This window comes from Pithys albifrons, chromosome 2, assembly GCF_047495875.1.
Source record: "Pithys albifrons albifrons isolate INPA30051 chromosome 2, PitAlb_v1, whole genome shotgun sequence".
NCBI classification, from domain to species: Eukaryota; Metazoa; Chordata; class Aves; order Passeriformes; family Thamnophilidae; genus Pithys; species Pithys albifrons.
This window is the reverse complement of record NC_092459.1, coordinates 40,366,683-40,392,086: the sequence shown is the minus strand read 5'-3', so window position 1 is coordinate 40,392,086 and position 25,404 is coordinate 40,366,683. Positions and strand designations below refer to the sequence as shown.

Genomic DNA, 25,404 nt, shown 5'->3' with positions numbered 1-25,404 from the left:
CTTTTTTTCTGCCGGTCCCTCGGCAGGGATGTGCTTCGATTCTGATCTCCCTCCGGTCCCTCCCGCGGAGGCTGCCCTGAAAATCCACGCAGGGTGCAGGGTGCTGTGTAACATCTGGGCGCGCCTGTCCACACCCCTGCGTGGGCACAAACGCAGCGCAGCATCCAGCTCTTTCAGCAAAATTCAGACGTGCAGGTCACCTCACTGTCTCCCTTCTTTTGCACCCCCTTTGCCCCAAATTTCCAAAGTGCCCGCGGCCAGACCTGCCGCCACCTGTTCTCTCTCAGCGAGCCCCGGTGCGCTCCCGCCCAGCGCGGGCGGCGCCGCTTCCCCACCGCCCTTCCCACCCGTGGGGCGCGTTCTGCCCCCGCACCGGCACTGCCCCTGCCCCGTTCGGCTGCCCCAGGCCCGCGGAGCCGCCGGGCACGGCTGGGGCGGGGAGCGGCGCGCCGGGGGCGGAGCGGAGTTTCCTCCGCCGCTTCCTGCCGCTGCTGCCGCCGTGCCCGCTGCCGCCCGGCGCTCTGTGAGTGCGGGCCCGGGGGAGGGGGAGGCCGAGGCCGCCGACACAGCGCCGTGTTCGCGCCGGACCCGTCCAGCGCAGCCCGGCGGGCATCGCGGGGCCGGGCCGGGCCGGGCCGGGCCGGGCCGATCCACCCCGCCATGGCGCCAGCCGCGCGCGCGGCCTGCGGAGCCGCGTCCGTGGGGCGCCGGGCCGGGCCGGGCGGGGTCGGGCGAAGCGGGATCTGCCCTGCCGAGCCCCGGGGCCGGGCGGGCCGCCCCCCGCTGCTGGCGGTGCCCGGGGTAGCGTTGGCCGCGCCGTTCCTGTGAGGCGCCCGGCTGGGGGCCGAGCGCAGCTCTCATTGGGTCGCCGGCGACGGGCTGCTGGTGGTGACCGCCCGCTGTCGGCGTGGAGCGGGTTAACCTTGCCGGGACATGAGGACGCCGGCCCGGCCACCCCCGTGACCCGCAGCGCGTTTCGCGGTGTGTTGAGGAGAGTCGGAGCAGCGGCCGTGGGCGCGCTGAAGGGGCGCTCCGGGCACTCGGCGCTGGGCCCGGCGGGGCCATCGTGTCCCGGTCCCGTGTGGGATGTGCCGCCTGCAGCACATCCTGGTCGGTGCTCGGACCGGCCCCTGCCCGGGGATCGGGTCACAGTCCGGGGACCGTCCTCGCGGTTAATCGGAGGGAGACGTGGTATTTTAGACCCGTAGCTGCAACTCTGCACGTTGTGTTTAACATTGGGATTCTATGGTTTCTGGCTTCTTGTTCTTTTTTCTCCCCTTTTGCTGTGATGTCCTTTAGGACTTCATCCTGCCCTTGCTATAGATATGTTACTGCTCGCCCTATTAAACAGGATATGCGTGACAGCATATTAATACAAAAGTGCAGTAGAATGAAGATGTCAAGGACATAGAAGCAGATGGCAATAGCTGCAGGTGTAGCACTGTATTCTCCTTGCATGTCATCTTAAACTACAAGTATTTCCCAATTCTATTAAATAGTCCTCTCATACAAGCATATAGAGCAGAGTTGTATTTAAAGGATCCTTTCCACTTGCATTTCTAACTTCTTAAATGGGTGCATAGTAGTGGCATGAGCATGTGCCAGATTGAAGAGGAATATGCCTTTGTGAAATTGTTCTCTTGTTTACTACATTTGTAAAAAACTTGTCAGATTTCTTCATGAAATATTGAAGAACTGGTGCTCTGTAGTTTTATTTCTGAGAGATTCATGGCACTGGAGCTAGTGTCTCAGGGGTTCTGTTTTGAGCATCAATTCTAGATCGAGGACAGATTGTTCCACTTCAGACATATCATCAAAGCAAACTGGGGCAGTTTGTGTCGAGGAAGAAAATGGAAGAAATTTTTTTATTCTTGATGGCAAGATTTAGGTTTTCAAAGACTTCCAACTAGTTTTAAGATTTATGGTTCTATCTGCTCTACCCTCATTACTTAACTAACTCCCACAACACCTTCCAGAGTAGATGGGAAGTTATGCACACCCGTTATCTTCCTTTATCTGCCCCCTGCTCAGCTGTTTCGGCAGAGGCACAGCAGCAGTTTTAGCTTAACGTATTGTCCTGTGTGGGTTTCAGCCTTCTGTCTCACACACATGCTGCAACCACAGTTCCTTTTTATTTTTCTGAATTCACAGAATTAGCATTTCTCTAAAATTCATCTTTTGCTCATATTGCCCTTCATGTTCTTGGACAACTTTTTCCCCAGTTTTTGGCCACGTGGTTATCCTGACAAAGTACTGTGAGCTCACTGGTTACTCTCCTGCTGTTTCAGTTGTTGTGCCCTCAGATTTTGTGTGGTGTTATTGGAGGAGTGTGCAGTCTGTCGGCTCTGCCATCTGACTGCCTGTTCACATACAAAGTTTTCACTTGCAAGCCAACATCTCTAGTTCTAAGCTGTGACTCTTTTTATGGTACTTACATGTTTTGCATTTTAAAGTGTGAATTTTCTAGCAAAATTCATGTTGGAACATCAGCACGTCTACCCAGATGTTTTTCCCTCTTGCTGTTCATATTTTTTAAAAAAATACATTTCATGTGGGATAGAGAACATAAACAAAAGATGCAATTTGCTTTTTGGGGCTGGATATGGATAGATATGCCTGAAGTAAGTCCTTTGCTATAAAATATTAGCAAAAATACATTATCAAAATACTAGTCTTTTTACCCACTCAGTCCTTTAATATACTCTAGTCATAAACTCAGTTACAGAGTCTTTTCATTCTTGTTTCTGGACACTTTTGGTTTCTTTTCATCCTTAAAAGTAATTTGTCTGTGGCCAGTGGGTTTCAGTAGGAAATCTGAGGAGGATGGTGCAGGATACAAATATAAACGTTGACAGACCATGTTTACCATGGGCAGCTGGATAAAATATATTAATGAAAGTGAGAAATGCTATGGGATTTTTACTGTCACTTGGCAAGTTGTGTCTAGTAGTCCAAAGACTCCGTCTCACTCCTTGCTCAGAAAGTACGTCAGTGTCTCACTCTCTTAGGACTGTAATATAATGTCAGGATTGGCGTCTGAGCTTCAGTGATGGTGTAGGATGTGTGATGTGCCTTTAGGCTAGGAAATCTTGGAGATGATGCTTTCAGAATTTCAGATGACATTTTCCAGGGGAAGAAGCTTTGCTGCCACTACCAGTCAACAATTCTGGTCCTTTTACTGCTCTAGCAGGCAGCAGGGGCTTGTTTGCCGCAAAGGTTTCAGTGGCTGTCAGAGCGCTGAGCCTCCTGGCCTGCTGATGGGTGACACTGCCCGGTTGCTAACTCTGATGGATGTGGTTCCTGCTTTGATTGGGTGACATTTGATCTAGTGGTGAGCAAGCCAAAATGCCACAGGTAATGCTTGGAACAGATGTCCAAAATATATCATCTTGCAGCTTACGTTAAAACATGTAGCAGTTCTACATGTAGTAGCAGTGTCTGGTATTACTGACCCTTACAAGGCTCTTCTTTCTGTGGTCTCACAGTTAAGTGGAAGTTCATAAAGACCTGTCACAGATGTTCTGTGGAGCATCTTTGCAGTTAATCAGCAAATCTATGCTGTTCCTCTACCCTTTCCTTTGGAGCAAGGCTGCTGTTGACAGCACGACAGTTTTCTTAAGTTACATGAAAGTGCTAATTTTGCCTTGTATTCAGTGAGTGCTATGCCCTTTCAGAGTGACACAGGTTTTTCTTTGCATTAGCAACATAAAATGGTACAATTTTCACTTGAAAGTTTGACAAGTGGTGAGACAGCTGGAATTTAGAATACCTCAGATGACTTGAAGGACTGAGGTAAATGTATTTGCTCCATCTTCTTTGAATTCAGGTGCTCACTGATGATTAATAATTAAGAACACTGTTTTCACAGTTAATGGACAGTCCTACTGGAAGAGTATCACCCATATCCAAAATAGTACCTGGAGGCTGTCTGTAGACTCACTTGGCTGTATTTTGTAGGTTAAGAATGCTTAAACAAGCTGGTGGATTTTGTGTAATTTTTATGTTTGCATTCTAGCAATGCAACCTGCCTAGTTAATCAAGAATCAGAAAAAGTATTGTAATGGGTATTACACAGGTAAGAACAAAATTATGGCACTCACTTGAAAGAGGTGGCACCCTAATTATAAGAGGAGGGGGAAAGTGGATCTTGGCAGATGGAAGCAGTGATATGGTATTAGTCAGTAGAGCAGGTTATTTCTGTAACATAGTGGTGGTCTGGTTTGTGTTTCTTATAAGCATCATGGTGAAGATACAGCATGGGAAAACTCATTAAGGTGACACATTTCAAAATTGAGTAAGTGAACTATGGACATTTTAGGAGGAGGGACTCAACTTCCAAGTAGGAAGTGCAAGGTGATAAAACAGGAAAAAGTTTTATCAAGTCTAGATAGTGAAGACATAGTTTGCTTCTCCACCTCTCTTGTTTGTATAAAGATGCTGTGAAGAGGAATGATTTAGTTGGTTGTTTGTGGGTTTTTTATTTTGTTTTGGTTTTGTTTCCCAAAGAAAAGTTCATAGGAGCCTTGTGTATTTTATTTGTCCTAGCTCTACTGAGTTACAGTAAAATGTAAAATATTTTTAAAATAGCAGTTATTTTAGGAACTACATTCAGCTCTTATAAGTATCCAAATATGTACTTTATGAAGAGAGTCAATTTCTAAATGTAGAAATGTTAATGCTGTTTAATATAGACTACTCTAGGCATACCTTGCATTTAAAATACTCTGGGCTACTTTAGATTTGACTAAACAAATTCAGCACATTGATTTTTGGCACTTTGTCAAATTTGAAGCTTTTAAAATTAGATAGGCAGGTCATTCTGCTGCTTTTGAAGTGGTTTGTTCTTTCTAGAATGGTGGAAGTGAGCAGTTGTGAGGAGGTTTTGATCTTAATCAGCTTTTTGTAGGCTGACTGACACTAGGAGTCTTTTAAGAAGTAAAAAGTCAACAGAGAATAGCTAGCGATGATGGTTGCACTTCACACTCTTGTATGCTGAGCTCAAAGAATCTGATCATGTTTATCAAGGACTAGTTCTTAGTTTTGTATGAAAGGATTTTTTAGAAGGAAGAGATTTAGCTTTTTCTAATGTAACTTTTTCTATTTTTCAATTTTTCCCCATAAAACTGCTTAATTTCTACTTACCATTTTTACTGTGTGCCTAATAGAGGTCAGGGTAGAGCTATCATACCCTCTGAACTCAGTTTTTTCTACCACAAAAATCGGTGTCTTTTTATTTGTCAGATTCATTAGTCAAATATCATGTGCACCATGACTCGATTTTGTGTATACAAAATGAAAATCTTTCTGTATTTGTTTTTCCATCACAAAGAAACTTCCAAGCAAGGATTCATGGTGACTTCTTTCTGCATAAGAAAAGGAGAAGAGTCTGTCCCTTTAGGAGACTGTAGTTTTTGGCTTTAGGCACAAAACACTCATTGAACATATTAAAAAAACCCTGAGCGTGGTTGAAAAGAGGCAAATCATGGTAATACTACCACAGTTTTTAATCTTCAGTGCCCTGAGTTCATTTTGTGTAATTTGTTCATTTCTCCTTTACCTGCTGATCCTGAATGGCTTGTACCTGTGGTCAACAGAAACCTTCAGAACTATTCTCTTGCTTTTTTCTTAGCTATATTTTATGCTTTCTTGAGTCTATTTTTGTTCAGGGTTTTCATTCCAATAAAATATAAAATCTTTTATTTCCCATAAACTGAAATATTTCTGAGAAGCTGTTTCTGAAGCACCTTAAGTTTCTTCCTCATTTAACTCAATTAAATATAATAATCAAATTCCTGGCATAAACATTTTGATTTTGAAATGTTGATCATGTTAAACTTGTTAAGAGCAATCTTCTATTTGTAATGTTTTCTGTATATAAATGTACTGGAAAAGGGCAGATAGTATTCCATATATACTGTGCTACTTGCCTTGGACATCATGTGGAGTGGCTCGTTGCCCTTTCCCTTCCATCACACTTAGATGCTTTTCAAACTCAGCCATAAACCCTGACTGTCTAAGTCCTTGATATGCTCTGGCTTTTCCAAGAGCTCACAGGTCAGTAAACATTGTCTGATGGGTGCCCCTCTATATATGTGTGTTCATGAAAAGTAATTAATCTAATGGTCCGTGTTGTCTTTTGCTCTGCCTGCTCTTAGTGAAAGGAGACTGAAAAGTGTCTGGGCTGTGCAGTGGGTTCCCAAACCCAGAGTGCGAATGCCAGCTTCTTATGCAAGTGTGGGATGCTCCTGTGGTGTAAAGGAGAGCACTCCGGGCTGCAAATCCTGAGGTCCTGAGTTCCAGTCTCAGTGGGGACCGTCCCCTGCCAGTTCAATGCCTCCCTGCCATCCCATCCCATCACATCTCGGATGCTCAGCAGGGTCAGCCCTGGTTAGTACCGGGTGCTGTGACAGTCCCGAGGACTTCCCTGTCACTGTCCAAGCTCGCTGGGCCGTGGCAAATGGACCTCAGGACTGAAACGGTGGGGCCAGTTCTATGCACGCTGTGCCTCACCTAAAAAATCCACTGTGCAGGTTGGAAGGGCACACCCACGTGGGGAGAGCCCTGCCCAAATCTGCATTCGTGAAGTCTGGCCATACATATAAATGCCACTGTTCATTTCTAATGCCATGTTGATTATGTTGGGTTTGAAATGGCGTGGTTTTGGTCATTGTGAGTATCAATGACACTCTCTTTTCTACGTGTCCTGAAGGTCCCTACAGTGTGGGTTCAGGAGTGGGCTGTGTATGCCTCAGTCCGGATCGTATCACCTAGGGGCACAGGATTTCACAGATGGTAAAGTCTTGCCTGTATTTCAGCTGGTTGGGCCCATAATTATTTATCTGAGCTCTCAAAATGTACTGATATGAACACGACTTACACTGGGATGAAGTCTCTGGTTTGGACAGTCTTACATAATTTGTCCAAAGAGATCAAAATTGTTATGCTGAAATGAACTTGTAGATTGTTTATGTCAATGTTGAATAATCTGAACACAACTGTGTTCCTTTAGGGAGGGTATTTTTGTTGTCTTTACTATTGACTCTACATAATTTAGTGTAAAATCTTGGATTTTCTAACAACAACTATATCAGCCTTACTGTTTGATGAATGTCTTGATGAATCTTGTGCTCAGTTTAGTGGCAGTGTGACAAGTGGTGATGGGTAATTTCACGTGAACCTTGGATATATAAGACAAGGTGCCAAGGCAGAAATACACAGTTGAAGTTGTTGGAATCTTTTCGTGTTCTAGGGATGCCATGATACGTGGCCGTTGATGCACTTTAGGTGTGCTAACATGTGTTGAATATAAATAGTCAAGGGCTGGAATATTTAGATCTTTTCTTACTGTATGAGCAGGAATTGTGAACCTATGAAATCACCAAAGCTGAATTCAGTGGCATTGTTCACTTGCATGTCTAATCATTTGAAGCTTTATAACCATAAGTATAGAAAAATTTTACAGCTGTAATTTAAGAATACCATTGTATTTATTCTAGTATAAATTAATTCCTGTATAAATGTAGCATTCTGCAAAAATATATTTTACAAGGTTGAGGAACCATGAAGATACTGATGCAAAAAAGCAGAGAGTAAAGTCTTCTTTCATACTCTAAAAAAATTTGACTCATCCAAAGCAATTCGTTAATTGATACCTTTATACAGAAAACCTCCAGCTCTAATGGTGTGTGTGGCAGGTGCAGGGGCTTCTGTCCAGATCTGTAGGAACCTGGAACGGGAGCTCTTAGGTACAGATTGCCTGCTTTGCTTCAGTGAAGGCTGTTTTGATACAACTGATGGTGATGTTCTAGTATCAGTATTGATGACTGTTCTGCTGATTGGCTTAATGGATAAGAAAGGAGAGGGAATATTGAGTTCAATAAACTGGTTGATACCTGTGTCTCTCAAAGCTTCAGTAGTATGAAGGTCTAAATGGAAGATGAAAAAAACTTTAGTTTTTCTAAACTTTGGCAAACTTAACTAATTGATCTGTGGTAAGACTGCATCTTTTGCTATTCCCAAATGTAGGGTATTTTAGAGGTTTCCTATACATAAATGGGGTGGTCCCGTGGTGTAAAGGAGAGCACTCTGGACTCTGAATCCCAAGGTATTGAGTTTGAGTCTCAGTGGGACCGTCCCCTGGCAGTTCAGTGCCTCCCTGCCATCCCATCCCGTCACATCTCGGATGCTCAGCAGGGTCAGCCCCGGTCAGTACCGGGTGCTGTGACAGTTCCGAGGACTTCACTGTCACTGTCCAAGCTCGCTGGGCTGTGGCAGATGGACCTCAGGACTGAAATGGTGGGGCCAGTTCTGCGCAGGCTGGAAGGGCACACCCACGTGGGGAGAGCCCTTCCCAAATCTTCCTTCGCAAAGTCTGGCCATACATACATAAATGCAGTAGCACCATTGAAAATGTTTTGGTAGTGGTGGCTCAGGTGGTACTACTAACCTCTTTGTGGTACACAAAAACATACCTTTTTTTTTTTAAACAGAATGGCTCATGGGTTTGCAGTGTATGACTATTTGACTATCTTGCATTCATATGCTTTATATATGAAAACAAAAATCTGTTTTTATGAAGCACCTTGTTAAAAGACAACCTCTAATCTAAGCCCCAGCAGCTGTTTATATGATGCACAGCTACACTCCTTCAGTGAATCCACATTTGGATTTTGATTGAATTACTGGTGTGCTGAAATCTCTGAGGATTTTTTTAAAGTTTATTTGCAAATATCTATGCTTTATTTCTGTTCCTCATAGGACTCCTTGGTTAATGACCCAAATTTCCTGTGAGACACTTCGGCCTTACAGATTCTGTGATGTTTAATAGAGGGGTCAGCTTGCATTCCAGTCTGTCATCTCTCATAGGAGAGGACACTTTAATCAGATTTGGAAGACTTTTTATGTTTTCTTAAAGTGTTTAAAATTGCTCAAAAGCTTTAGAGAATGTGCCAAGGGTATGTAATGATTGAAACCTTTCCTAAGGGATAGATGTTAAGGAAGAGAAGCTTTTATTTTGATGATTTTTTTCTGGTAAGTTGTGATTGGAGCTCTGTTATAATTTACTTGACAATAACAAAAATAAAGAAAATCTTGATATCTCGATATTTAACGTCACTGCCTAGAAGTGTGTGTGTGTATATGTATGTCCCCTCTTGCTACAGATATAATTAGTAATGTCACGTAGTGTAACTGATGTTGTGACATTCCACAGAGCTTATTCTTGACACATTCGTGCTCCTTGTTACACAGTAGCTGACATTAGTTCAAGCCTAAAACTGAGGTTTGAATGTGTGATTTGATCTTGTGCTTTTAGAGTTCAAACTCACTACTTTGATGAAGCATTTACATAGCAATAACAATAAAGCAATGTCTGTTTCTCTTTCCTAGTAAGTAACAGATGCGGGTGAAAGATCCATCAAGAACCAACCCCGAGAAGCAGAAGAAAAGCAAAAAGTCTAACAGGCCACAGGATGAAGACTCTTCAGATGATATTTCAAGTAAGTACATTAGGTGATGTTTGTCCCTGAGATGGAGGGCTGATGACTTCCATGTTGCCTGATGAAAAGCACAAGTAATTGATACCATGAAATACTTTTCTTGTTTGAAGGTATAACAGAAATATCCTCAATCAAGTGTTTACGATTGGGCTCTTACACTATGTGACTAACCTGAAGGGCTGGACAGTTGGTTGATCTTTGATGACAACCTCTTCAAAGCAGAAAGGTCCTTTCCTTTCTGTGTAAGGTCACACAGACATGGCTGCTTGGCTGAATGGGGAGCTTCCAGCTGAGCTCAGAGTGAAAAAAGGAAGGGCAGAGAGGATGAACAGATGGACACATGTTTGGGCTGCCCTTGCAGAGGTCTAGAGTGTGCAGGATTAGAGATCAGGTTAACCAACCTCAGTTAGAGTTGGATGTGATGAGGGGTATGAAGAATTAAGATGAAGAATATGATGGGCCTTTATACATGCTGTGACAGTAAATTGATGGCTAAGGTGAGTGCAAACCTGCTATGTGAGGGGGCAGGAGACCTGGGGACAGAGGATATGGGAATAGCTTGAGGAAATAAATTTTTACTGTGCCTCAGTCTTCACATGTAAGCTCTTAACTCGATCTACCCTGACCTCCGAACCTAATGGCAGATTCTGGGATATAAACATTGTCCAGAGTAGAAGATTGAGAACTGTTAAACAATCTGGATGTCCACAAGCCCATGGAATCAGATAGAATGCATCTGAAGATGCTGAGAGAGCTGGGTGATGTCATTGTGAGGCTACACTGCTGCCTTCGTGGCAATAGATTGAGGAGAGCAGTTGATCTGCAGGAGGGCAGGTCTGCCATCCAAGGGACTTAGACTGGCTGGAGGAATGGGCTGGCAGAAACTTTCATAGTCCAACAAACGCCAAGTGGAGAGTTTGGCACGTGGGCATAACCACATGCAATTAAAGAGTGGGAATTAATGGCTTGAAAGCAGCTTTGCAGAAAAAGGCCTAGGAGTCCTAGTGCACATGCAGAATGAAACCAAGCTGTGCTGTTTGTGCCTGCGGTATGGGTATGCAGGACTGTATTAGGGCACAGGGTAGGTGAGGTATGTGATTCTTTCCATCTTTTCAGCACTTGTGAGACTTCATCTGGAGTACTGTGTCCAGTTGTGGGCTCTCTGTTGCAAGAAAGGCACTGACCTTTCAGAGTGAGGTCAGTGGATCACCCCCTCCACGTTGTTAAGAAGATTGAGAACATTGTGTGGGAGGACGGACTAAAGGGAATGTCTTTGCTTAGGCAATGGAGTGAAAGTATAATTTCTTTCTTTGACTGCCTGATGGTAGTTACAGAGAAGGCAGAGCTAGATTCTTCTGAGAGGTCCACAAGGAGAGGACTAAGGGCAAACAGGCAAAATTTAGGGCATGGAAAATTTGACTAGGTCTGAGGAAATTTATTTTACTTTCACTCTGAGGGTGGTTAAGCAGAAAACTGATTTTCTACTGAGTTGGTAAAACCTCTGTCCTTGAAGATACTCAACACTCAGCTGATCAAAGCCATGAGCAAACAGATCTAAATTAGTATTTAGCTCTGCTTTGAGTGCAAGTTTGGACAAGATAGCCTTCAGAGGTCACTTCAAACGTAGCTTATTCTGTGATATAATGAAAATTGTGCAAAAAGCATGACAGAGAAGAATGGTTGATATTCATTCAGAATGAGCAGTCTTACTAGGGTTGCACAGGTATTTGAAAATCTATCATTACAGGTTGAAAAAGAGGTCAACTGCCCGTGTTGTTATGTGCAAAAATAGATTTATGTAGTGGTTTACTATCAAGAAACAGGGAAATTAGTTTTGTACAAAAGTAATGCTTGTATTTTTGTACAAAGTAGTTTTCTGGTTTTAAGAGGTGGTGTTTATTTACTTGAAAAGAATTATTACAGAAAGACTGAAATATATCCTTCATAACATTCAGTATATGGGGAGCCCTGGCTGATCTGTCCTATTCTAGTTATTTGCTGGGTTTTTTTCCTAGTACTGAATTTGTTGAAGATTATGCTCTTTTAGTGTACACATGCTCCCTTTTATATCTATTATTTTTAATGGATAAGGGCGACTGTGTGTTTTCTCTAGGCTTAACCTGCCAGCATGTGGGCCAAGCAGTGGACGTGCATCATGTGAAGAGAACAGTGGCTCAGAGTGTCTGGTCCGTGTGTGCAGAATGTCTGAAGGAGAGGCGGATGAGTGATGGTGAGCCCGTGGCACCTTCAGACATATGGTTGTGTCTCAAGTGTGGCTTTCAGGTGAGCACAAGTGCTAAATTTACAGAGGTGGATTTTCTAAAGGATACAGCTGATGTATACCTTTGTCTGTTTGGCATTATCACTACCTTCAGTGAAACTGTGTGACGTAAGTGCTCAGTTATGAGAATCCATGCTTCAGCTTCTTCAGGGAAGTGGGATGTGACCTTATGTTCTTGTCCTGTTTTTGGCAATGTTTTGGATTAGCTTTATGTGTTATGGTTAGGTTTGTCATCGTGATGAGGAAATGACAGTCCTGCCTTTTCTCTGTTCTTCATCTGCATGCTCTTGCCCCTTACAGAGAATTGGCCCCAGGAACTGTGTGGCTGCAAAATGCATCCGTTCAGCTGGCTGATCTGGGAGAAGTTCCCACGAATAGAAATGAATGAAAAACCAAATGTGTATTGCTGAATCGCCCTGTACTGTTGATGCTCAGTTGCTAGATTTGATTGAAACCAGAGAGAATGGACTGTGCTGGAGTGAGAATGCTGCTTCTGTGGCAGCTAGCCATTAGACTGGATCAGTTATAATGTCACATCATGGCCTCAGAGTTTAAAATGACAGGTCATGACCCCAGGGGCTTGCACAGGTTTCTTGCCTGTGAGTGAAGTAAAACCTGGTACAGAAAAATTCAGTTTCTGAGCAATGGCAGGCTTGGTTCAGCCAATAGTTGCCTGAACAAAGCATTTCACAGTTATCTTAGACTTTCAGTAGGTTTTACTTAAGTAAGGGCAGAAGCCACCTTCTCCCAGTATAATATGAACAGATTTGATTTTGCAAATAAACATGCTGTCCACAGGCTTCAGAAGATAGTTAACTAGGTCTGAGGAGGACTCCTATATCTTGTTTGAAAATTTCTAGTTAAGGAAGGTTTTTGAATGGAGTTAATTCTGTGTACTTCTTTATGTTTGTGCTGTTAGCAGCTTCCAAAACTCTTATCTCATTCAGGGACTAGTCATGAATCTTCTAAGTCCCACTCTGCAGATACTTGAAAAATTGCAAATGCTTTCTCTTGAAATTACTGTACATAAATGGTATATTCCAAGTAGTTTTTTAGTACAAAATGCTTTATGTACTTTTTTCATTTGCTGTCTGGAATGCACTTGGCCTTCTTGAGCAGTGGGGGCTACCTGTGCTGTACCTTCCTTGATATTCTGTGGACCAATATGCTACATAGTTGTTTCACTCACAATTTTTAGAGCATTCTTACTTTTTTGAGTGGCATAATTTTCTGTCTATTGGTACTTATCCAATACTTATCCAAAAGCTGGGAATAATTTCTATTGAGTTAAATAAATCTCTATACTTAATAAATCTCTATTACATTATACATTAATAAATCTCTATACTTTTATCTGATTTTTTTAAAGTAGAAAAGATGAGGTTTTGGTCTTGTGTTGTCATTGATTTTCCTTTGTTGGTAAAAAAAGTTAGTTGATGGCTTTACAACACTGGTTATAAAGGATGTTAAATCATAACAGTCCTTGAGAATGCTAAATGGGTAGAGCAGAATAGCTTATCTAATTGTGGAAAGTGCAGGTTTTGTTGTTTATTTGCTAGTAATATAGTATTTTCCTACTTCCCTTTTTCCCTTCTTATGTGTTGTTTCCATTTGTAGGGATGTAGTAAGAATTCGGAAGGCCAGCATTCTCTGAAGCACTTCCAAACAGCACACACAGAACCTCATTGCATCGTTATCAACCTCAGCACGTGGATCATATGGTAAGGATAAGTATGCAAGGGTTTGTATATGCTTGTATGCAGACTACACATTACTTAAAGCAGTGTCTTCTCATGATAAAGAAAGATTCTGACAGATAAAATTAATACATTCTATAGAGGAAAGATGGGCTTTCTGGAGAGACAATTAGTTTGTCCTTTGGATTCTCTGAGTTGGGACAGAGCTGTACATGAGTGTATATGAGATGAGGGAATTCAGTTCTATTCTGTTCCTCTTTTTAGTGTGAAAAATGGAACCCTAGAGCTTAAGTAATTTTTGTAAGGTTGTTTAAGAGGTTAGAGCTGGGAGGTGCATGCAGATACCCTGAATTCCAGGTTTTTTTATTCTTTTCTTTAGGTGTTATGAATGTGATGAAGAGCTGTCAACACATTGCAACAAAAAGGTTCTGGCTCAGATAGTTGACTTTCTTCAAAAACATGGTGCCAGGGCTGAACCAAGTAAGTCTGCACAAATAGTTTTATCTGGAGACACCTGTAATATACTGACTTTAAAAATAAACATTTCAGATTTTGAGTCATGTTAAAAATACAATTGAAAAATTATGTACAGGTAATGTAATTTGTAATTGCACAACTATTTGGGCAAGCAATGCCTGTCAAAATATAATGTCACTTTTTTCTACAGTTTGGTTACATTTGAAAAGTATTTTGGGCACTACAGGACTGTTTTCCCAAATTTTGTCTTTAACAAGAAAGGTTTATCATAGAGAAGTTGTTACCTTCAATGAAATGCCATATAAATGAATGCACAAAAAATATGTCAAAGCATATATTATACAGTCACTGTAAATGAATTTTCCTAATATGGATGTATCAAATCTATAATTTTTCTGTTTTAAATTTATTCTCCACAGTTAATTAAATTTAAGTGGATTTTCTAGTACTCTGTTGTTAGATGTAATGTTCATGTCTGCTGTTTAGTTTTGATTGAGTGCTCATTTTTGTTAATAGAAGATAGAATTAAATTATTTTCTTCTGTTAGGAGCCTAATATACCTCTCAATATATGTCATTGTCAATAGAACTTTGTATGTGTGGCCCTCAGCTCTCTGCTCTTGACAAAGTTGATGTTATTAATCCCTGCTGTAACACACTAGGCAGCATTTCTGGCTTGTGACTTAGAGAGTGCATTGAATTTCAGATTTTCTTCTCAAATAAACAGCTTAAGTAAACTTAAAACAATTGGTTACATTTTTTAGCTGAAATAATCAACTGATTAAAGGATTGCCTTACTGAGTTAGCCTAGATATTCTAGCTGCATGTGCATAAATCCCACTGGTTGTTAGGTATTTTTGAGGGTAGAAAATGAAGAGCAACTTAGAAATATTATATTTTGATATAGTCAAAAGTTATATGTTAAATTATTCAATTGTAATAAGTTAATAAACTGCTACTTTTTTCTTTTTTTTTCCTTGGAGAAATGGAAATACAGTATGTGATTTTACTTTTGTTTATGGTTTCAGATTCAAGTTTACGTGTAATAAGTGGTTGTTGCAGCTTTGTTGCAGATGAAATTGCTGTCTGGGTTTTTTTCAGTTAATGTAATGTATTCATGTAAAAAGCATGTGTGTGTACTTCCAGTGATGTTTTAAAAATGGAAGTCTGTGACCTTCTCCACTCTGACTGTGCTGAGCAGTTTGGATTGTGTTTGTGGAAGGTCTGGGACCATTGGCCCAAAGATGATTTCTTGGGTTTTATTAAGTGGCAAGGAAAAGAGGAAAAAGCTGTTTGCCTGGGACACTCTATTGCTTTGGGCCAGACTCCTTGCTGGAAGAGGCTGGAAAACAGCCATGTATTTGTAAAAGAATTGCATGGCAGGGAGCTAGAACCAGAGTTGACATTTTGGGTTCATTTTGAAAAATGGCACACTTTCCCCTGCTGAAATCTATGTAAGCTTTTTTCTTTTCTTTAAATTAGAGTACCTTTAAGGATTTTTAAAGAGTAGAATTTGAAATTGAAATGTAATTCATGCTGTTGTCCAGAAGACAAGAGACATGATAAATAACTGTGAGAATTAACTCTACTTTTGTTTTGTTGTATGTTTTCTTAGTGTAGCATTTTATTTCATGTTCCATTGATATTTTCAGTGTAACTGTCATTCTTTAAATTATTATCTGGCATAGATTTTTAAAATTTATTTTGTATATTCAGCCATTAAAAACATAAAAATATTTAAAAATATCAAAAATAACTTGTGAAAAACAAGTAGTGTAAAGCTGACGATTAGCAATTCCATTCATATTTCTCACTTAAAAATCAGTCTTGTGCTTTTTTCCTCATTGCTTTTCCATTTCTTCCTTAAAAAGCAGTCAAAATGAAGACAGTTTTCATACCAGAATGTGGCACTGTAACAGCAATTTGTCTTATGTCTGGATTTCTTTTTGTTGTAACAACTGGTTGGCATGGTACATTATTAAAATTCAAATAGCATTGTGTAGAAATTTCTGTAGAGACGCGGGATGAACATGGATTTAAGTAGCAGATGAGGGGTACTGGGGCTTTAATTTTGGTTCTCAAAAGTGCAGGATTTGTTTAAAGATAAAATAATCAGTTTAAGCATGTAAGGGAGGGTTATATAGATTTCGTAATTAGTGCATCTTGGAAAATAAACAAAAGCAAAATGCTTGTCATTTGGTACTAATGTGGTGGAATAGTGTGGCAGCAGGATCCCTGCTTTTCACTCGGCCTCTCATAAAGATTCAGCTTCACTTCAGCTGTAAAAATGTGCAAATTACATTACTACTACATGACTGACTTTTGTAATTACATTAAGCGATTGAGATAAATCCCAGTGCTGGGTTCCCAAAAGAATGCTTGCAGCTGTGTGATTCTCCCATCTGATCCTATGGTTTGTTGTACCCAGCAATGCCTGCTTTTTTTTCTTTCCCCCTGCTTTTTTTTTTTGAAGGAGTCTGTTTGGTTAAGAGGTCATGTTGGACACAAGATGGAAGAATAAAGCAAGATTGCTTTCTAGGGTGTACCACCCAGAAATTTGTTTTGTGGAAAGGGTTAGCAGGCCATGATGATTTTCACAGAAAGGCAGGTGCAGTATTGTCCGTGTGGCACACTTGTGAGCTTCACATGGACATAATGCACATGTAGTACACAGGAACCATGCTGAGACATTGCAATCTGTGTGTCTGCTCATTTGCTGGAGAAAACAAATTGTTTTGCAGTGTTAAAAGTGAATATTACATGTATTTACCTTTACAAAAGCCAAAGTAGGTATTGGTGGAGGCATAAGATTGTGTAGTTTTTATAGACCAGTTAATTAAATTGGTTTATGTGGCAATAAAATGGGAAGGAAGAATACGTATTCTCAAATTTCCTAGTTAAATTTATTGTTGGGAAGGTCAAGCAGAGGAATGAGATTTTTCTAGTAAGTTCAGCTGCCCAGATTTGCCAACAAATGGTAGTTAGAAACCTGATTTCTATTTTAATGGATATAAGAGATGTATAAAAATATATATAATTTTACAGTACAAGTAACAGTTGTTGAATTGTATGGAAAAAACAAACAGTGTGATGAATAACTTTTCAGATTTGCATTCATCTGTGGATATTGGCAGTTGACAAAGGATCACATTGAAAAAAGAATTGTATTATTTAATGAGTGATTTTTAATACATGCAGTTATGAGTGATATAAGATTATTCTGTCTATTTAAAATTAACTAGCAAAATAAAGCAGAATGTATTGATTGTCCAAATGTGAAATACACTTCAGGAAAAGACATTTTTGTTATTGATCATCAATTTTCTTTCAAATGTGCACACTTTTTAGGGGCTGTGGTTAATTATATGCCTTGCAAAGGGATGAAAACTGAATCACTGGCAAAAAAGTTTTAGGCGTTCTGCCATTTTTATCAATGGATTCTTCCCTTCCCTGTCCACACACTTATTGACTTGTGAGGCGTAGTGCAAGTCATCTGAGTGCAGAGGATCAAAACCAGTGCTTGAATAGGTTGCTCTTTCACACTTCAGATGTCTTTTTTAGTTTTTACCATTGTGGCAGATTCAGAGGCTTAAAATTGCAGTTTGTGATCATTAATTTGTAGCATTGTAGGATTGTAGCACTGTAAGAGAAATTGGACTTTTAAAATGTAAAGCTATGTACCATTTTGGAAGAAAACTGCTGTTTTTCTAGGAGTTAGATTTTCATTGTACAGTGTTGAAAAAAAATCTAAAGTTTTTAAATAAAAAAGGAGTGCGAGACAATTTAGTAGCATTTCATAATACAGCATGATGAGAACATAGTAAAAGAAAGGCAGGCTATTAACCTTCCTTTTACTGTGAAGACCTTCAGCTGAAATACCAGAGTTGTAGTCAATAGAAAAGGCTTGACCTTGGAATAAAAGTGTGTATTCCTGGAACCCTTATTTTTAATTAAAAGAAAAAAAAGTTGCATTGAAAAGATAAGCAAAGGTGCCTACTCTCCTGGATGAAGGAAAAATCTGATGTCATTTGTCTTCTTGCTTGCATACCATCTGCACCCCCAAGCACAGCTCAGTTTCAGTAAGGGCACAGAGGTCCATGTGCGTTGCAAGTATTTGAAATACTGGCAAAGCAAATGGGTAGAGAACCCGCAATAAGTTTTCTGGACTTCTTTTGCAAGTTGGTGTGTCAGCACTGTGTGTGTTTGTTCACCTGGTCCAGCAACTTGCTCTGCGTCACAGAATGAATCACTGTCAATGTTGGGCTGAGGAATCTCAGTCATGCACCCATGAGGCTGGTGCTGTGCAGCTGTGGGACAAAACAGTGTTCCCTGCCTCCTGAGAGCTTATGAGGCAAGACTACAGGTGAGCAGAAGTAGGCAAAAGAGTGGCAAGAAAAGGCTTCTTTGCAGGCAAAAGCTGTAGCAGAGGAGCAGTCTCTGTTGTTCTCTTTCCCACGGGTCTGGTGGGAAGGGTCTTTGCTAGCATGGGGAAGAGCAGGGTGATGTCAGGAAGCTTTGCCAAGCATGAAGGCTGTATTTATGCACAAATTAAGCTGTCTGAGAGCTGAAGGAGTGAGTGCTGGAGGTGGATTTCATGGTGAGACCGGAGATGGGCACTGACCTGGTGGCTGTGAAGGGTGTGGTCAGTAGGGTGTGATGAATTGGATGGAGGGCTGGGCAGTGGGTCTTAGCAGAGCGCTCAGGCAGGATGTCTCTGCAGCCAGATATGCTTTGTCAAGGGAAAAAAAGGTTGTGGTGATCACGTACAATTTGTGTGAGAGTTTCCCTTGTACCACTGGATTAGGAAGGCCACCTCTGCAGTAAAACAGCAGAAAGAGGGTGAATATGTGAGCCCCAGCCACAGTTGGATACTCTGTCCCTGTGGTGAAAGGACAGGCCTGCCTAGGGCTGATGTCCCCACTACCTGAGAAAGTCAGAAAGGTTGAGGGTCACCGTGTCAACTGTCTAAAAGATGTAGCAGTGAACTATGGACAGAAACTGGTCTATGACTTTAATTACTTCAGTGCTATTCACCCACCTTGCTCTCATTAATGTTCACAAAGTCCATTATAAGAAGTATTACTGCATGTGAATGGATGGCTTGGACTACTTCTTTTTTCGTGGTTGGTCAGGAGCTGAAGGTCCTTGGGGGCAGCAGCAGATGGCAGCCATTTTGATGGAATCCTGCTGGGATCCTTGTTGTGTCTGTACTGGCTTAAAAGTCACTTTTCATATCCAAAGGCACGCCTGTTAAAATATTACGGGATTGCAAGATTGAGCCGGGAAGGGTCCATGAAACAGCTGTTCAGTGCAAAGTCACTTTAAAAAATTACATATTAGCCCTTTGATTAATAACATGCTTGTAGCCTTGGGTTAATGTTGCAGAAGGACCCTCCAGCCCCGATCTGTAGAAGTATTAGCTATCACAGTCATTACCAGCATTTCCTATTAAGACTGACCAACTCTTCACATGTCAAGTAAACATTCAGCTTCAGGCCTGTCTGTCATTTATCACTGAGCTGGGGATGCTGAGCAGAGCTAAATTAAAAACTGCTGTCTGTCCTCTGGCTCTGTGTATGTCCTTAAAAATACCTGTGTGTTATAAGCAAGGCAGCAGATAGTCTTTGTAATGGCAAAGCAGCACTTTTCTGTCAGACTTTTTCACAGACAGAAAAAACCTGGTAAAATGTCATGTGGATTGTGTTTGTAAAATTTTTGAAACATCAAGAGGCAGTAATTAAAACCTTCTGATGAAAGGAGGTTCCTAGACTTCGATAACAACATGCAGGCCTTTTACTGTTACTTCTCCTTATCCCTGTACTAATTATCCAGCTTTGTGGCAATCGGATGTCTGGTTCTCATTTATTGTGTTTTATAATTGCGTATTCATCCAGCTCTTATTGCAAAGCTGGATGCTTTGGCTTTGTTTTCCCTGCCTTAAATAATTTATATGTAAGGTTCAGCAAATGGAACCTTGCTACTTGTGTGAAGCTGCCATTTAACCATGAAGTGAAATGCTTTTATCGAGTTTGCCCTGCAGATATGGTCCGCTGTGGCAGTGCTGTCCATATTTGGTGGCTGTGCAAGGAGAGCCAGGTGGTGCTGCAAAGCATAGCACAGTGAAGCGTGGACAGATCTAGGTTTGACATTTGTCATCCTGTACTGCTAAAGGGAAGAGAAAAATCTGCTTTTCCATATGCTTATGCTTTAATTTTTGCCTGCAGTTTTGTCCAGATGGCCTTGTGAACATTGTTTACTTTAAGATGCTGTCCCAGATGTTTTTGAATGCCGATGGATAAATGCAACAACTGTGGTATACTAATACACAAATTATTTACACAATTTTGGCTTTTTTTCCCTCTTTTTTTTTCATTTTAACCATCTCTTCTCCCCAGCACTATTCTGCATGGCCCACTTCTCTGAGGGAAAAACATCTCCACTTATATTATTAAACTTTTAAGAGTGCTTTTGAGTTGCAGATTCTGGGAACTCCCATTCTGCTGTTGTGGTTGCTTAGTTGGGGGATGAGCATGCCCCTTGTAAACATGTCAACTAAAAGGTGTTGCTGCATGTAGCCCATGAACCAGTGAGTGTTTCAGGGTGTGAGCAGCTTTTCAAGAACTTGGTCTTTTCCTTTGGCCTTCTACTGTATTAATTTTCCACCAGAGTGGAAAGAAGAGTAATTTAAAGCTGGGTAAGTAGTATTAACACGAACATTTAAAAACATTTTTAAACAATGAAGGACCTCAACTGTGTTTTGACAAACTCTGATACAGTTTGGAAGAATAGTTATGCCTTGATGGCACTGTGGAGTGCAGGCAGACTGTCAGAAGCTTGTTGCCAGATACAATAGATATTTTAATGACTTCTTTTTTATTTAATTATATTTTTTCGTCTTCTGAGGAAGAAGCTACCTAGGAGTGTACATAAAAGAACCTTTTGGCATCAGAATTTCATTAACGTAAATAGGTCTGTTAGTTATTTCTCAAGAACACTTTAATGAGACTTCAATGTGAAACTCATTAGAACAAATATATGAATTCATATGTCAAGACAGAGATTGTGGCATCACAGTTCTTGGCATCTATTAAGTCCATAACTCGTTTACATTGACGTGCATTGTTAATCAATATTTTAAGACACCACAGATGTCAGTAATGTTCATATTTAGTCCTGCAACCATGACAATATGAAAGTTGCTAGTAGAATTCAAGGCTAAATATTGTTATCTCAAGTCTTCCCATTACCTCTAGGCTACAAGTTAATGACTGTCTAACTTTGCTGCCCCTTATCTATTTAAATAATAAGGGAAATAGGGAATTATGTGGATGTTATACTGGTAGCATAGTTTTATCAAATTTTATTACTTTCAATTAAAACACTAGCATTGTATGTACGTGGGCTGCATTAGCAATTCCTCTGGCTGTGACAAAGGGAGGTGGGTTGAGGAGCAAATGTAGCATTTGAGCAAACTGATAATGACTCCAGTTGGGCTGTTGACAAGACAGTTTCAAAGGAGTGTGATAGTTTATAAAGACTTGCAGCATCCAGGTGGTAACTTTTGGTTACCTCTGTTCAAATGAACCAAAAAGCAGCCTTTGTGTGGTGTTTCTAATGTGTTTAATGAACATACATCTCACTGGCTTACTGTTAACAAACTAACAGAACTCAATTCACTTTATTTCTTGCTTGTGTAATTTTAGAAGTTACAGACGTATGGGATAGTATGATTATTGAGGAAGGTTTTGTTGGATCTATGTAGTTGTTCGAGGCATTTGGGGATTTTTTTTTCTCCTCAGGGCTTTAATTGTTGATGTCCTTTTTTTTGTCTTTTTTCTTTTAGGATTGCATAAAGCAGCTTAAAAGTATCATCAAGGAAATCTTTCCTCATGTTAAAATGGATAAACATAATTGTGGAAGAACTAAATTGATTAAACTATGCAATTACATAGTCATATTAATCTATAATTTAATTATAGGTTCATCAAAAGTCATACGTCTTCGTGAAGAAAACAGTGAAACAAGTGAAATACTGAAAGGAAAAAGTTGTGGTAATGGTGCATCAATTCCAGTTAAAGGAATAAATAATTTAGGAAATACCTGCTTTTTTAATGCTGTCATGCAGGTAAGATGGAAAGATCATACCACTTTCTCTTAATAGATCTCAGAAATACTAAATCTGTATAATCTGTGGGCTTCAGAAAAGGTTCTAAGTGTTATCAATCTTCATTCTGCTTTCTGAAGGTCCTTTTGAAATTCTTGTTATTCCTTGCTATCCAAGGAATATTTAATGGTATAACAAAAAAGAATTCCTGGTTCAGTAGCATTTTGCACAGTAATGAGACAACTGAAAATGCCGAGTGTGTTACACACTGCGTATGTGTGGGTTGTACTCTAGCATGTGGTTTTATTTGTAGTTCAGCATTAGCAGTCATGAGTAATGCAAGGTATTTTCCGTGCTGATATTGTGCATAGTGGTACTTTGTGTGTAATATAAATGTCTGCACACAACATTGTGATGATTTTAAGCCCCTACAATGGATGCAGTTAAAAAAGTACTTTTATTGATTATGATTTTTTCCTGAGTAGAATAAGAGGAATCAACTGTACTAATACACTTCTATTGATGTTGAGTGTACAACTAATCCAACATCCTCAAAAAAGGTTTGATAATGGACCATCCCGTTGCTTGTCAGCTGAGCAGAAACATCTCTGTGTCTGCAGACAGGACTGCTGCAAAGGTGTTCTGCACTGTCTCACTTTACCTTGTGTTTAGGGTGATTGCAAAAGTCAATAAACAGATAATAAAAATGTAAAGAGTAGAATTTGTGCAAATTGTTATCTGTCCATACTTAGGGCATTGTAGAAATTGGAAGTGATCTGCATTCAAAGTTAAGCAAAAATAAAGAAACAAAGCAGAGATACATTGAGTTGGTTTCTCTCCTAAATTCAGAGAGTAATACTTTTCGGTGTGCCAAAGCCTTTGTGCTTCATGCGGCATGATGAGAGGGACTGCAGAGTTTAAAAGAGGCAAATGATTTCTGATACTGTCTTCATCATAAAAAAAGATAAATTAATGAATCTTGTTCAACAAAAATAACAAAATTATTGCTAGGAAATTATTTTGAAATTACAGAAGAAGAAATAGCTACAATTTTAGAAACAGTCAGTTCAGTGAATTTTCTAGTGGTCTGATCTAAACCTCAGTTATAAATGATGAAAAATATCTGGTTTTGTCTATCCCTGAAGCTAGAATATGTAACTAAAGAAGACTGTGTAACTGAAAGATCAGCATGTTTCTTGTGGGGTTTGTTTGTTTGTTTTCTTCAAGAACTTGGCACAGACTCATGTACTAAATGAACTGATGTATGAGATGAAGGAGAAAGGAACAAAGTTAAAAATCTGTCATGCGTCAGACTCTCAATTGGTAAGTATGCAGTGAGAAATACGAATTTTGGGGAAACATGGGAAGAAGCTGGAGGACAGAAAATCACAGCTCAATTAAAGGTGCACTGTTACTCTCCCATTTCTTTTGCCTTTTAATTGTTTAGCTGTTTTATGTTATCTATGAACTCACTCCTTTTACAAAAAAATTATACAGGAAATAGTCTATTTGGCTTGAGAAAATGTTCATAAAATATTTTATTCCAGTCTGTCCCAGTCCTTTATTGATAAGGCTTGTAAAATTTATTATGTGCTTCACAGACCAGAGGATTAAAAAACAGAGAGGCAAAATTTTACTGAGAAACAAATTTCTTGTCCTCAAGCTCATTGCAGGCACATGGGAAAGAGATTCTTGTGGCTGTTATCCAGAGAATATTCTGCTGTTCCTGTCATGTCTTAGAGAGCTGGGTTTTCATATGGTGTTGGCAATAAAGCTAATACTTCTTTCCTTCAGCTAGCTAAAGCAAACAGTTTTCAGAAGATTTTTTTCTTCTTTTTTTTTCCCTTTTTTTTCCTGCTCTTTGCTAGAAGCTTTCTGGTGGCAGTGAGGGTAGAGGAGTGGTATTGTGTTTCAGATACCTCTGAAATGATGAAGATTTTTCTGTATTGCTGTAGGTGATGTTCATAGCTTCTCCAGGCAAGAACAGTGTGAAATACACTGCACTGCTGTCTTTAACTTGTACAGCCATAAGGTTGAAAGATTTATTTTTTGTTTAATGCAAATGCTTACAATGTAAATAAGGTCTTTGAAACAAAGACTGTATTTTCTGGTCCTTGTATGTCAATGCAGAATTAGAGGGCTGCAGTAGTCTAACTAATAGTAATGTAGAAACCTGCAGCTTCCTGCTTGGTAAGGGGCATTTTCCCACCTTTTCATAGTGTATATAAAACAAATAATTTGTGTGTATCCATAACGCTTACATTTTGTGTGGATTGGCTTTCTGGTTGAGGCACCCTCTCTAATCGTTTGTCTGGCAGTTGTAATCTGAGAGAGTCAGACCAGCTATAGGGAGCACTGCAGTCACATGGGAACCAGAGCTGGTGGTCCATGGCACATGTGGTGTGTGAGCAGTGTAGGAGTCTCTTCTGCATTTAAAGTGGCTTAGGTGGCTCCTGGCTGGATCCTTCCAGGACCAGAACATTCTAGCTGGAGTGAATGTCATACCACGAGGGGCTGTGCGGGATGCACCCTGTGCCTGTCACCCACTGCCACGGTGCATGGTGGATGTCAGCTCTTGCCACTGCTGGTGCCCTCACAGCACCTGGTTCTGTGAGGGTATGTTTCTGTGGCTGTTGGATGTGTGGAAATCTCACTGTGTGGCTCTCAGGTCAGAGCTGCTGGCTACACTGTTCCTAAGGCTGAGTAACTGGGAGCCATTGAGCACCATCTACACTGGGTCATGGAGGTGGTCAATTATTGTTTCTCCAGCTGAATTTCAGAGCATGTGAGAGTAAGAGTAAGCAGGTAATACAGGAAGGTAGTCTGTTTTTGTAATAATCAGACTGGCTCAATGACATGCCTGTTTCCAAAACTATTGATGACCACCAATTTGCTCAATGAGCATTGTTTGGTTTTGCTACTATTGCTGCTTAAATAATAGGTTTTCTCTTCAATTATTTCAATCATGTAGGTGACATCAACATTTAAAAAATACCCTGAAAAACTCTTAAGACCAAAAGTCACATTGCTTTTTATCATGAATGTAGTAACTTGAAAGAAGTCTCTTGTCATTGCCTTTGAAACTGATATGCAATTTACCTTGGTTTTGAAGGATCCTTTGGTGGTAAACCTTTCCAGCCCGGGACCTTTGACTTCAGCGATGTTCTTGTTCCTTCACAGTATGAGGGAGGCTGGAAAAGGTCCTCTTTCTCCCAAAGTGCTGTTCAGCCAGCTTTGCCAAAAGTACGTATTGTCAGTGTCTTACTTATTTATTTAATTTTAATTTCCAGTGATGTGTTTCTAAGTGTGCAATGTCTTCTCTCCTTTCTAAGGTGCTGTCAGGTTTTTG

At 40.4% G+C, this 25,404-nt stretch overlaps 1 protein-coding gene across 2 annotated transcripts in view; it reads left to right on the top strand.

Annotated features, from left to right (window-relative positions):
* The first annotated feature begins 391 nt into the window (after nucleotides 1-391).
* The window catches only part of USP45 (ubiquitin specific peptidase 45), a 58,006-nt gene continuing 32,993 nt past the window's right edge, over nucleotides 392-25,404 (top strand). The window contains exons 1-8 of one of the 2 annotated variants that reach the window (XM_071548802.1): nucleotides 392-523; nucleotides 9,388-9,497; nucleotides 11,611-11,780; nucleotides 13,396-13,499; nucleotides 13,855-13,955; nucleotides 21,931-22,076; nucleotides 23,283-23,378; nucleotides 25,168-25,298. In XM_071548802.1, coding sequence (XP_071404903.1) covers nucleotides 9,398-9,497; nucleotides 11,611-11,780; nucleotides 13,396-13,499; nucleotides 13,855-13,955; nucleotides 21,931-22,076; nucleotides 23,283-23,378; nucleotides 25,168-25,298 — 848 coding nt within the window. In that variant the 5' untranslated portion in view covers nucleotides 392-523; nucleotides 9,388-9,397. The remainder of the gene's footprint in view (nucleotides 524-9,387; nucleotides 9,498-11,610; nucleotides 11,781-13,395; nucleotides 13,500-13,854; nucleotides 13,956-21,930; nucleotides 22,077-23,282; nucleotides 23,379-25,167; nucleotides 25,299-25,404) is intronic. The other variant, XM_071548800.1, reaches the window with a different exon arrangement.